The following is a 13,588-nucleotide window of genomic DNA, read 5'->3' as shown; positions in this document are numbered from 1 at the left end:
CCGCGGAGCCGAGGCGAGCCCCGAGGGGCTACAGCCCCCGGGGCCGGGGGAGTACCCTCCGGGGGGTTCCCTCCTGGGCAAGGGGCTCCCTGCGGAGGCGGGGAGCCCCGCTCCGACAAGGCATCTAACAGGAGGGCGGGTCTCGTGTGATGCGTTGATTGTTAGAAAAATAATAATTAAAAGTGACATCTCCCTCTCCCCTACACAGACACACACACAAAACTTCCAGCGTTTATTGAGCTTGTCTGGGAACAAGAAAGCAAAAGTAGCAGGGAGGGAAAAGATAAAAACCGTAAAGGAAAAAAAAAAAAGTGTGTTGGCAGCAGCCGTGGTCGGCGGAGAGCTCCGCGCCCCGCAGCCGCGATCCGCGCCGGGCCCCCCTTCCCCAGCGGCCGGCGGCTCCTGCCCGGCAGCAGCAGCAGCCCCAGCCAGCGCCGGCAGCAGCAGCAGCCCCAGCCAGCGCAGCCCTCCCGCGGCCCCGCTCCCCCTGCCCGGAGCCGCCGCTCCCGCCCGCCAGCGCCGAGTCCCTGTGCTGCAGGCGGGGTGCCCGGCCGTGCCGAGCGCCTCTTCCCGGCCGCGGAAGCCCCGACGGGGTGCCGGAGAGCCTCAGGCGAGGGTGGGCAGTGGATCCCAGGGAGAGGAGCTGGGAACGGCGAGTTTGGTGTTTCCTTTCCGCGCTCACCTTCTCTTCCCTCGGTGACCCGCGCTTGAACCTGCATCGGGAGGCTGAGACGGACTGCTGCCGGCGGCTCCTTCCTCCACGGCCGGCAGAAATACAAGCCGTGCCTTTCGAGGTGAACCCGGGGCCAGCGGAGGCTCCTCCGCCGATGCGCCGGCACAGCTGCGGCTCTGCTCGGGGGTCTCCGGGCTGTCCCAGCACGGGGGACCGGCCGCTCTGGCCGCCCCACGGTCCGGCCCGGTGTCTCCCGGGTCCGGCCGCTACCTCGCCGTTCCCAGCCGAGAGCGGTGGCGGACGAAGGAGCTCCGCAGAGCGCAGCGGCGCCGGCGGCGGCGCCGCGGGGTGGGTGACTCCGGAGAGCCGGACCGCCGGGTACCGGCGCGGGAATTTCTGGGGGCAGCCGCTGGTCTCGAACGAGCATCGGCGATAAATCCGAGGACGAAGAGGCGCTGGTGGCCGATCACCGGCTGTCAGCTGTCGGTGACGTCCTGCAGCCCACTCGCCGAGAGCGGCGCAGGGTCAGCGAGCCCAGAGCCGCTGCCGCCGCCCCCGACAGCACCTTTCCTTCCCCGGCAGCGGTCTGCGGCGCGTAGGATGCACTACGCAAAGCAAATAGTTAAAGATTTCGAGGGGAGGAGCCAGGCCGCAATCCGCAATTAAAGATGAACTTTGGGTGAACTAATTTATCGGACCAAGGTAGGGGTGGGCAGCAACCTGGGAAGGGTATAAAAGGCGGCCCGCGGCGAGCCCAGCCCGCGCACTTAGAGCTCCCGGGGGGCTGGGTGGGAGTCGCTCCCCAGTCATGGGCTTCTCCGCCCTAATCGCCAGCGCCCTGTGCACCTTTCTGCTGCCCCTGCTGCTCTTCCTGGCCGCCGTCAAGCTCTGGGACCTGTACTGCGTGAGCAGCCGCGACCCCAGCTGCCCGCTCCCGCTGCCCCCGGGCACCATGGGGCTCCCCTTCTTCGGGGAGACGCTGCAGCTGGTGCTGCAGGTAAGGCCAGGCGATGGCGTGGGGAGCGGAGAGGAGCCCCTCTGGAGCCAGAGCTCCTCGGGCTGCAGGGGAGGGAGATGAGCGGCAACTTTGACAGGCTCCCGTGCCCAGCGTGCCCAGGTGGGAAAGAGCTGCTCTCCATGCCTTTTCCTCTTATGCTTTCTAAAATTTATTTTATCATTTCCTCCCTCTCATCCCCTGTCTAGAGGCGGAAATTCCTGCAGATGAAACGCAGGAAATACGGCTTCATCTACAAGACTCACCTCTTTGGGCGGCCCACGGTACGGGTGATGGGCGCCGAGAACGTGCGGCACATCCTGCTGGGCGAGCACCGGCTCGTCTCCGTGCAGTGGCCCGCCTCGGTGCGGACCATTCTGGGCTCGGGCTGCCTCTCCAACCTGCACAACGGGCAGCACAAGCACCGCAAAAAGGTACGGGCCGACGGCGGGCGGGGAGCGGGCGGGGTCGCCTCGGGCGCGGCGGCTGAGCCTCTGTCCCGTTCCTCCTCGTCCCCCCGGGCAGGTGATCATGCGAGCCTTCTCCCGGGACGCCCTGCAGCACTACGTGCCCGTCATCCAGGAGGAGGTGAGCGCCTGCCTGGCGCGGTGGCTGGGCGCCGCCGGGCCCTGCCTGCTCGTGTACCCCGAGGTGAAGCGCCTCATGTTTCGCATTGCCATGAGAATCCTGCTGGGCTTCCAGCCCCGCCAGGCCAGCCCCGACGGCGAGCAGCAGCTGGTCGAGGCCTTCGAGGAGATGATCCGCAACCTCTTCTCCCTGCCCATCGATGTGCCGTTCAGTGGGCTCTACCGGGTAAGGCTCCCGGCAGGAGAGAGGAGGAAAGAGGTGCCCCTGCAGCCAGGGCACGGGGGGATCAGGGGGGAGGGACAGCAGTACTGTCCATGACCCAAACTGTTCTTCCTCCCGCTTGGGCAGGGCTTGCGGGCACGCAACATCATCCATGCCAAGATCGAGGAGAACATCCGTGCCAAGATGGCCCGCAAAGAGCCTGAGGGGGGCTACAAGGATGCGCTGCAGCTGCTGATGGAACACACACAGGGGAACGGCGAGCAGCTCAACATGCAGGTAAGGGTCCCCAGGACCAGATTAATCTCTTTCCCTCAGGCCCTCTAAGAGCATCACACTTGCCTTGTGGGGACAAGAGGGAAAAGCAGGAGATGCTTTCTCCCCACAAAATAAACCAGCTGGTGTTGAGCACTAGAGTACAGAGGCTGCAGTCAGGCTGTTGGATGGGGAGACGTTCACAGGGAGCATAAGCACCACCAGCCACTGCCATCTAGGGTGTCTGTTCTAGTTTGGGAATGATGTACAGCATTGCAGTGGTTGAGTGGGCCTGGTAGAGACCCTGTGTCCAAGGCCTGGTTTATGCCTCTTCTATCCCTTGTGTAAGGAGCTGAAGGAGTCTGCCACAGAGCTGCTGTTTGGGGGCCATGAAACCACTGCTAGTGCTGCCACGTCGCTGATCGCCTTCCTTGGGCTCCACCATGAAGTCCTGCAGAAAGTGAGGAAAGAGCTGCAGGTCAAGGTGTGTCCTCCTCAGAGGCATTTCACAGGAGGGGGAGGTGGGAGGAAGGCACCCCCAGGACAGGTATCCCAGGCAGGGCTCCCTTTGACCCAGGTGGTGCCCTGCTTTTAGGGGTGGCAGGAAAATACTGCTTATAGCTGAGGGGCAGCTGCTTTGCATGCCAGGAGCCCTGGCTGCGTGGTTCAGAATGTCATGGCAGCATTTTCCTTTCTAGGGGTTACTGTGCAGTTCCAACCAGGAGAAGCAGCTGGACATGGAGGTCTTGGAGCAGCTGAAGTACACAGGCTGTGTCATCAAAGAGACCCTCAGGCTGAGCCCGCCTGTTCCCGGAGGATTTCGGATTGCACTCAAGACCCTTGAGCTAAATGTAAGCAAGGTTTGGGTACAACTCCTCAGAGCAGCTGCGAAGTGTTTTGTGTTCATGCAGCCTGTCTGCCTTAGGGTGACCTGCAGGAAGCCAGGAGGGGAGGTGGGATGCGCTGATGGGTCCTGTTCTGTAACTTCACATTATTTAACACAGCAAGGTGCTCCACATCTCCTTTCTGTTCTTTTTTATAGGGTTACCAAATCCCTAAAGGCTGGAATGTTATTTACAGTATCTGTGATACACACGATGTGGCAGATCTCTTTACCAACAAGGAAGAATTTAACCCAGATCGCTTCATGTCTCCATCTCCAGAGGATTCCTCTAGGTTCAGTTTCATTCCTTTTGGTGGGGGCTTGAGGAGCTGCGTGGGCAAAGAGTTTGCAAAAGTCCTTCTAAAAATATTTACAGTGGAGTTGGCTCGGAGCTGTGACTGGCAGCTGCTGAATGGACCTCCTACAATGAAAACAGGCCCCATAGTGTACCCTGTGGACAATCTGCCTACCAAATTCATAGGTTTCAGCGGCCAAATCTGAGCTCAACACTCACCTCCAAATGGATTTCTATATAGCATTTAATATGTACATAGTAACTTTTTATAGTAACAAAGGCCTTTAAATATTTAAAACTTGTAAATGTACAGTAGTTATTTATGTCTTCTAAGTATTTCAAGAGGCTATGATATTTTTTTTCCCCAAGCACTACAATTATGGGTCTCTGATTCATAATTAGATAATGTTATTTCTATAGAAATAAGTTTTCCTCTATTTAAAAATATCACTGAGAGCTGGCCAGCTAAGCATTTGAGGACATTTCAGGATGGTGTATGTACAAGAAATATCCGAAAAACATTCAAAACAATGGTAACTAGCTACCAAATTACCTGAAGTGGTTATTGTTTGAGAATGTTTTCAGTATTATTTGTGTCTAGATTGTATGTTTAATGTGTGAATTTTAAGTTTGATAATAAAGTTTATTTTTTATGATCCTCTGTATGAAGATCTGTGTGTATGTTAGAGAGTAACTTCATGTAGCTCTAGGGTTTGGCTGTGAAGCCAGATCTGCTTCTGTGAACGAGGCATTTGCTATTTTTGTGTTCATAACTTTTCCCTCCTTCATATGTAGTTGCTGGTGAGTAGTTAATTGTTATAAATTTTAGCTTGTAAATGCAAGAACACTACAAAACTACATGCTTGATGAAAACTGCATGGAATGATGGCAAGTGCTACAGGTCTCCTTATCGAGTACATCATGCTGAGCCACAGTAAATAAGAAAGAAAAGGAAAGCAGAATAATGTCACATACATATTTCTCTGGAGCTAGTTGAGGAAAGAAATCCATAAATGTCCTCTCCTCCCATATTAGTGCTGACCTGTGTAAACACATCACTGAATCTTGTTCTGTGTTGAGCTTGCTGGCTCTGAATCTTTACTTAGGAAGGTGTCTCTTATCAGCTGGTAGGGCAATTAAAATCTGCTTATTTCTCCTTGAAATGCAACAGCTCTGACTAGGTGAGAGATAGCGCATGCATTTGGTTTAAGAACTTCTTTCCTGGAATTCAGCAAAGTGAAAACTAAAAGGCAGGCACTAATGTGAATTGATTAACAGAGAATCAACTGTTGAGATGCAATTCCCCGGAGGTGTGTAAGCAGGGCAGATAAAATGCCCTAGGCATGACCCCTATTTTGGCTAAACCATAAGGGGTTTTGTCGCCACCCCAGCTTACTACACCTATTAGTCTTCCCTCAAAAGTCAAACAACATAGGCTGGCTCTATAAACATCTACAAAGTAAATGTAATTCAGAATCATGAGCACTTGTAGCACCATATAGAATAATTAAATTTTTTGTTTACTACTGGAAAACAGTCACTTTTTTATTATGTTCTCCCAAGATCAAAATTAAGGACCGAGCTAAGTTGCCCAAAATAGCTGCAGATGCTTAATGGCATCTATGAGGTTTGGAATTTTTTTAAGGAGTGTTTCTATAACGCATTTGATATGTTTCCAGCTAGCATTTTAAACACAGGAGCTTCTAACATAAGGCTTTAGATGCAGCCTACATCTGAGCATAACTATCAAGAATTTTCTGTATGCAATTTTTTGTAGCCCCAAAATACATTATTTTTAAATTGTACCTGAGTCTTCCTGACAATGTTTAAAATCTTGAATATTTTTTCCTGTGCAAACTTCTTGTACTGTTATGTTTCTCAGGGACTTGACAAATAACTTCAGTTTAAGACCTCTTTATTACCAGTAGTGGAAAATTGCAAACCTTGATCCTGATTTGGAGGTGCAGCAGGACTTGTCTTGGTATTCTTCACTAACATTTTCTTCTGGATTCTCCAAATCCAAATAGATGTTGATATTCTTTAAATGTTTTGTTTGGTTTTAATTAAAATCTTTTATGTGTGGGAACTTTTTGCATAGTCTTCATATTATTTTAGTTTATTTTTTTTTAATAAAGAATGGGAACCTAAGTGCTGTCTGGAGAATGCAAACACTCGCAGTGTAAGTCTAAGGTCATACATGCAAGTCTTTCATTTTTGGTTTTGAGTCAAGTTTGCATGGCTTTTACATTAGAAGAAGAAAAAAAAATCATATACTTAATTTGATTTTGTCTGGACATCTGGGGGCACAACCTCAGCTGCTGTAAATCATGACAGCATAACCTATGTTAGGTAGTGCCCCTGTAATAATTTATCTCTGTGGCTAAGCACTCTGTCACTGCTGTGCAGTTTAGGCATCCTGGAGCCAGCTTTACACAAGCTAGCCTGAGAAGTGGTAGCAGTGCAGCCACAGTAAAACGGAGCTCAGTGTGGGTTAATTGCTAAAATATTTGCCCAACTTCTTGAGCAGGTTTTACAACCCCTGCTAATCTCCTGTTGCAGCTGTATTTTGACAGCTTGGGTGCTGGCTGCAGACCAGGTTCAGGTGAGCTCTGCTGTGAGCACGGCTTTGCCTGCTCAGCAGAGCCTGGGCTGGGCACACGCTGAGGCTGTGGTTGCTGTTTGGGTGCTGCACCCCCAGCTCCCACCCCTCTTGTTATGCTGGTCCAGGAACTGATTTTATTGAAAAATTACCTATCAAAAAACTAATTGCTTTTTGGGCAGACCAGATCCTCATTCCAGCTCCCCACATGAGCGTGGTTTGTGCTGGGGTGCTGCACCGAGACAGGAGGAAGGATATTTTATATTTCTTCTCTTGGTTAGCCTGTTATTTAAAAGGAAAATATTTGACCAGGTCTCTCTTCGAAAAATCACACACAATTTAGAAGGTGCTGTGCTTTAGTCTGGAGCAAAAAGCTGTGATTTATATGTAGCATGCTGATTCTTCCCCGAGAGTAAGGTGAGTTAATAGAACTCACACTTCTCCTAAAATCATGTGAGTAACAGCTCCTGCCAGTCAGCAGCGCCTCCAAAGCTTAGAACTTCTGAACTATCTGTTAAGTTCTGAATGTGTTGTTCTTAACAACACACAATTGTATCTATTCTTCAATCAAAAGGACATTTAAGAATTACACTGATGTAAATTGGCGTTGAGGAATGCTACTTGATAAATCAATACTTGATTGAAAGGTAAGAGTATTTCCAGATAAGGTGAAAACAGGTAAAAGTGAATTTTGCTTGCGGTTATATAACTAAGAAAAAAATACTGATGACTTAGTGAAAATGATTAAAAATAACCTGATCAGGTTTATTTATTTGTCCTTGTGAAACAAAGACCTGTTACTTGCATGTTGCTTTCAGCAATTGAGTTGGGAAAGATTTTCCTTTGTTATGGTTCATAGAAGCACCTATTCAAAGGACAATATAATTTGAAGTCTTGTGTGCTTAAGGTTTTGAACCTACTTTTATTTTATTTTATTTTATTATTTTATTATTTTATTTTATTTCCTTACAGGAGTCTTTTCCTGGACCTTGCAAGATGAGAGGCTGACAAAAAGGTTTTCCTTCTTTCTACCCCATTTCAATCTATTGTTTGTTTTCTTATATTATTCTGTTCAGTGATTTAGAATTAACCTTTGGAGAGGTACCAAGAAAAATACTTAATATGATGTAAAATACTTCATCTTCGACTTTCAAGTTGTATTTTCCTACGTGCTATATAAAGTTTTAAAAAATGTTTTTACAAATCTGCATCAAGCCATCTTTGAGAACAGAACACTGCTGTTTTTTGTTAATTCTACACATCTGCAGAGGTTTTCAGGGTGGCTGCTGACAAAATAATATGCCTGTCTTTTAGAAACTAATGTGTAAAATTAGAACCCTGGATCCAACTATTTCTTTTTTTTTTTAATCATTGGAATTGATTTTATGAGGTATAAATTCTGAAAATTTGCTATCTAGTTCAAAGGGAGCTGCACTGCTTAGACTCCCTGAAAATTCAATATTACTTCTGATATAGCCTTAAACAGAGATTAAACAGCCCATGTGTAAGCAACCTATTGCTGAATTTCTTTACTGAGAATTATTGCATATCATCTTTCCTAGAACAGCCTATCAGGATTATATGCAAGACTGCTGGATCTTTTACAAGGCTATGCAGGACATTTGCATAAACCAAACTTTAATATACTGACTTTTGCAAAGATTTAGAAATTTTAAAATGCAGACACAAATCTTGTGCTTGAGATACACTGCTGGTATGCTCCAGGCCCAAATTAGTGAATTTATTTATGGTTGAAAGGTACTGTGTGACGTGTAGTTGTCCTCTATTATAACAAAAAAGAGTGGGGGAGGTTTGGATACTATTTAATTGAGATAGTTTTGTTTGCCAGGTGGTTTGTATTGTGATTTCTCTGTCAAGTTATACATCCAGCATGCAATGCAAAACATATACAGATTAGCAGCAAAAATTCAAAAAGTTTATTAGTTGCAACCATTAGAGTGATAGATTAGGAGAAAGGAAATGTAACTGGCAGCAAGTTTAGAGAAGACTCATTACTAAACTGGCTTGCTTCACTTGTTTAATAATGTCTTACAAAAAATGTTATATGAGAAGTTCAATGAATAATGCAGCCTTCATTAAGTTATGTAAATGAATGTAGCTTCGTGGGTGGGTTAGAAATGAAATATTTAACAAATCTGTTTACATCCAAAGAGTAAAAGCAGCGGAAACAGCTTTTAAAGAATCTGAGATTTAAATATTTAAAAGGTGACAGACAGAACTTTCCTAGTAGGACATAATAGTGCTGTTTTAATAGGTGTTTACAGCTTGCCTCTCAGTTGCAACATAGGCAGGGCAAGATATTAAGTATTCTCAGTTAATTAAATGTTATTTGTCCCTTTATCAGCAGTACCAATATTGCAGTTTCCCTTGTACGCCCTTAGTGCCGGAGACATGCAGAGCGTGTGTGATTTGCAAGGCTGGAAGGATCATTTTAGCAAAAGTGACTTATGATGTACTTGTTTGCCAGGTCATTTTGTTCACAAATACACAATCATTCATATGTTGCTAGATTTCAATGCTTTTCTTTTCCCCAGGACCATTTAGGAAAGCCTTAGAATTCATGGGTTCAGACCACACTGCTGTGCAGGATTACTGCCACAACATGAGAAAATTATAAACTCAGGACTAAATCAGGCATAGACAACATGTTCTCCTACCACACCCACAAATGCCAACCTTGCTTATGCTTCTCCCAAAGCAAATCCTTGGATTTGGGCCTCACAGCTTATGCAGAAGGTCAAAGATTGTTGGAGGCTGTTTTTGAGCAAAGGGAGGAATAAATTCCAGAGCTGAAGGCCCTCACGGGATCTCTCTAGAGATAAAAGTTGCCAAAATGCAGTCAGTACCATTTGCACTCTTGAGTAGCAGGCAGGCCCATAACTTTCTGAGGTGGTGGGAAGCTGAAAACATTGGTGTCAATACAGAGATGTGGGTCCTGAGCAGTGCTCTAGGTACAGTTTGAGGAGGAGATGCACATAGACACACATCTACCAAGACTTGTTAAGTAATCTTTGTTAATGTTGCTTTAAATGAAATAGCTTCCTCCAGGAACTGCTATTTTGAGGGTAAAAGCAACAACTTAGGTTTGGGATTTTTTTTTCTGCTTGAGTTCTATGGGGTCAATACCAGTTTGGTATATCTGTCTCAGAAATATACTGCTTTTATAAAATATTGCCAGAACAAACATGTTTTCAAGATTGAATCTGAATTTTAGTATGGAATTATAGTAGGTCTTGGTTTCCTTGGCTTGCTGACTTAATTGATGTAAAGAAGCAAGAGGCTGTGGTGTGCTTTACCTAATAGCCTTTGCTTTGTATCTGAGCCCTCCTGGATGAACTAACTGCTTGTACCCTGTGAGAAAGCAAGGAAGGGACTGCATATTGCCCTGCTAGCAAGAGTAGTGCTTGCCTATGTGAATAGAGTTGGGGTTTTCTTCCCCTCTAAAATCTGCACCGTGCACCTTCTCATCAAACGCTGCTTCTCTCCAAAGCTTCCCTTGGAAGCCTAGGAGCCGCAGAGTAATCGGAAACTGCTCCCTGACCTGGCAGTAGCCTCCTCTTTTGTGAATTGTCCTGGCAATAGCCTCTTCTTTTGTGAATTGTCCTTAACTTTGACAAGAATGGAAGGAGATGGGGAACCAGCAGAGAGCCCAACAGCCCCACTGCTGCCCTGCTGCCTGACACACAGGTGATTTCCTCCTCCTCGTCCCACTGTCTCTGGCTCTTGGTGTCGTTATATTAAATATATATTGTTTATGTTAACGATGCTGCCTACAGCACTGCAGCAAGCTAGCACGTGCATTGCAAATCTAGCAGTAAAGAGAAAAAGAATTAGTTTTGCTTGAAGTGATGGCATGTCGTGATCTTTTTGCTCATTTTATGACATGAAATGTCTCAGATTTGTGACATCTCTGAGGGAACTTTTCCTCTTAACTGTGACTAAGAGCATGTTGGTCTCTGAAATTCACTAATTGTCAGTCGGTATTTCTAGGAAAAAATCGCAAATTTCAACCACAGCAGAGTACATTTTACAGACACCAGTTACTTGTCTGCAAAGTAGAACCATCCACTTTTTATGGAATTGTCTTATTGTTCTCCTTTGCATACTGCTAGTAATTTTTAAAATAAACAGTTTGCAGATATAATTATTATCAAAGTATTCAGGAGAGAAGAAAGGAGACAGGCTGAGCATGCTGATATGGAAAACCGAGAATCCTTAAGCAGTCAAAGGTACTTGTTTGTTTTGGTGGCTCCTTGGTGATTGTCCTTTTCACCTTTTATTAACCTGCAAATGGATTAGCCCTCGTAAACTAAAGAGAAGAGACCAGTGCACAACCCACTGCCCCAGAGATAAGGTCACAAAGAGGGGACGTGTCCCGAGTACAACCTCGGAGAAGAAATAGAAGTCTGAAGGCATTTACACTAGGCTGCCATCGCGCTTTACTAGCCTTACTGTGATTTACCGTATCAGTTCAACTGCTGACACCTTTATGTCCCTCCCTCCTATCCCAGCAGGCCACAGAGACACAGTCCATGATAGATGCTGGTGAACTTTTCCTCTGATCACCTTCTGAAGAACTTTCCCATAATCTATTGTTTTCTATCACAGTGGAAAACAAAACAAGGGGGTTTTTTTGACTTTCAGTTACCAGCTATTTTGCCCTAACTTTAAAGCAATGTACTGAATTTATTACATCAGTGTGAAAGAAGTTTTAAACTCTTGTCTCTTTATCCTACTCCCTGAACTTAACATGGTCCAGAGTAAATCAACGTAATTGCTGTTAGACCTACATTGTTGCAGGAATGTTTTATATTCCATGTTGTCAGTTATTTAGAACAGTTAATTGAAATTGCAACCATAAAGAGAGGAAAGCTACAGTTAAGAAATTAACTTTTTTTTGGTGCCTGTGGCTACTTGTATGAATTATATAAAGAGCCAACACTAACTTTAATGTAAGACCAAAAGTGTCTGGAATACCTAAAAGGAAAAATACATTTGTGGATTCAAGGCAAGTATTTCCTTTAATTGACTGATAAAAATATAAGAGCCCATTCTGGATTGAGAGAAGCAGTTGAACTATTGTTCTTCTCTATAACTCCAAAATAGTTACCAAAGTTTTATATTTCCTTCTAAATATATAAATGCCACGGGCTACACCTAGTTTGTCTCATCAAAATTCAGCACCAGTGTTACAGCATGAGGGGGAAAAGAAAGTCACAGCAATATTAACAAGGGGTGTTTTGAAGAGAGTGCACTTGGAAGAGGGGGAAACTGACAAACCCTCCTGAGAGTGCTCTTCCTCTGAGTGTGCCCTCAGCTGAGCCCCTTGCTCCTGCAGCCTGCAGAAAGGCTGGGAAGAGTGTGCAGAACATCAGTACCTGTGTGACAGGGAGTGTGCAGAACATCAGCACCTGTGTGACAGGGAGTGTGCAGAACATCAGCACCTGTGTGACAGGGAGTGTGCAGAACATCAGTACCTGTGTGACAGGGAGTTAAGGCTGGGCTGGGAAGGGGATATCCAGGGAAGGCTGTCAGCACTTCTCAATAGTGTCCTGATTGCAGTGTTGATCTTCTTCATCCTAACCAGCAGAGAATTATGCTTGAGAAGATCTACCATAAAATGCTCCCAAATAGGTTTCCCCAATTTTGTGCAAGGTTCTCTGTTCTCTCTGGGTTGTGAGTGTTGCAGACTCAAAGTTGGTTTTTTGGTTTTTTAAAAATTATCTTGATAATGGCTTCTTATAATTAACATTGCTGTAGAGGAAGATTTGGCTTAATGTCATTTAACAAATTAAGTATTTGTCTTGCTATTTTTTTCTTCATATACTGAACTTCATGCTCTCCAAGTCCAACTTTTGGGCTGTGCTCTGTTAGTATGACTGCCTGTGGTTTTGGAACAGTTGTTCTTAGCACAAATGGCAAAAATACAATTGAGGTATAAACCCATCTTATATTCCTGAATTCCTTAAAACTGATTACTTTATCTGGCAGCAGGAAACCTACAGTCATGTTAGACATACAAATATTTACTCACACTATATGTGGGCAAATGCATCTACATATAGTCAGGTAGAAATATGAACAATTATTTAAAACTTCATATTACCTATACTAGCCAAAGAAATACAGATGCACTGTGGACTTGAAGCTTAACCTGTCACCTTTAAAGCACAGTGTGTGTCCCACCTGGCTTCTACATCTGTTGTTCTTCTTGTTTGCTCGCTTTTCCTGACGGCTGGAGGAAGGACAAGAATTTTGGCAGCAGATCCGTGATCAGACACACTGTCCTTGCAGCCACAGCAGAAAAGGGGCAGGAGTGCAGTCAGGCCACCAGCCTGTGACAAGGTCAGAGGAGGTACCTGCTCGTCTTGTTCAGATGGAGGGGACATCAGTGTGCTGAGGAAACAGCAGGTGGGGAGCAGGGAAACCCAGGCCTTTGCTGCTCCTCTACTCAAGGCTTGTGCACCCTGCAGCTCCTGGTGCAGGCACCAGGGCCACCCCCTGTCAGCCTCCTCCTTTCCCTTCTTCCTTTCACCTCTGCACGTCTCTGATCCCTTCTGGCCCTGCTGCAAGGCCTGTGCAGGGGGTAAATGGGTAAATGCAGCTCGCCTCCCGCGGGCTCCCTGCGCCGCTCTCCCCTTTCCAGCTTTCCCCGTCCCCTCGCGTCCCTCAGCAGCGCTCACTGTGGCCCTGGCTCCCTCCATTCCCGTCTGAATTGCCTTCCTCAGTCTCCTACCCCCAGTGAAGGCAGACTCTCCAGTCTTTATTTGTCTGGGAAATGGCTCATTTAACTGGGACAGGGAGGATGGGCAGGGACGAGAAAGGGCCATTGTTATGCAGAACGCAGTTAATGGGTGCCACCAGACACTTGTGCGATCTACGGACCGTAGCAGAGGTCCCTTAAGCTGTGCTGGTACTGCCCAGGCCACCAGGGTTTCCCACTTCTCTCTCCTCAGTTTTCAAATTTTGGTCCGGCTGGTTTGGTGCCATTCCTTGGCATTTTCTGGTGACTCTGATGGAGTAGTCAATGGAGTAGTCATAACACGCCATACTACAGAGGG

At 46.5% G+C, this 13,588-nt stretch overlaps 1 protein-coding gene across 1 annotated transcript; it reads left to right on the top strand.

Moving 5' to 3' along the window:
* Positions 1-302: 302 nt before the first annotated feature.
* On the top strand, positions 303-4,563 carry LOC120502216 (cytochrome P450 26A1). The gene is made up of 7 exons (XM_039709427.1): positions 303-1,670; positions 1,877-2,101; positions 2,193-2,480; positions 2,604-2,753; positions 3,079-3,213; positions 3,428-3,580; positions 3,772-4,563. Exons 1-7 carry the CDS (start codon positions 1,482-1,484, stop codon positions 4,111-4,113), a joined length of 1,482 nt encoding a protein of 493 aa, XP_039565361.1. The 5' UTR covers positions 303-1,481; the 3' UTR covers positions 4,114-4,563.
* The last annotated feature ends 9,025 nt before the right edge of the window (positions 4,564-13,588 follow it).

This window comes from Passer montanus, unplaced genomic scaffold (assembly GCF_014805655.1).
Source record: "Passer montanus isolate IOZ18808 unplaced genomic scaffold, ASM1480565v1 scaffold21, whole genome shotgun sequence".
Classification (NCBI taxonomy): domain Eukaryota; kingdom Metazoa; phylum Chordata; class Aves; order Passeriformes; family Passeridae; genus Passer; species Passer montanus.
The sequence above is the reverse complement of the archived record's forward strand: the minus strand, read 5'-3'. Positions and strand labels throughout refer to the sequence as shown.

Excerpts from the sequence above, each read along its gene's own strand:
- LOC120502216 (XM_039709427.1), top strand. The coding sequence starts at position 1,482 with ATGGGCTTCTCCGCCCTAATCGCCAGCGCCCTGTGCACCTTTCTGCTG. Across the intron at positions 2,102-2,192 it reads AGCACAAGCACCGCAAAAAG|GTGATCATGCGAGCCTTCTC; the intron begins GTACGGGCCGAC and ends CCCCCCGGGCAG. Across the intron at positions 3,581-3,771 it reads TCAAGACCCTTGAGCTAAAT|GGTTACCAAATCCCTAAAGG; the intron begins GTAAGCAAGGTT and ends TCTTTTTTATAG.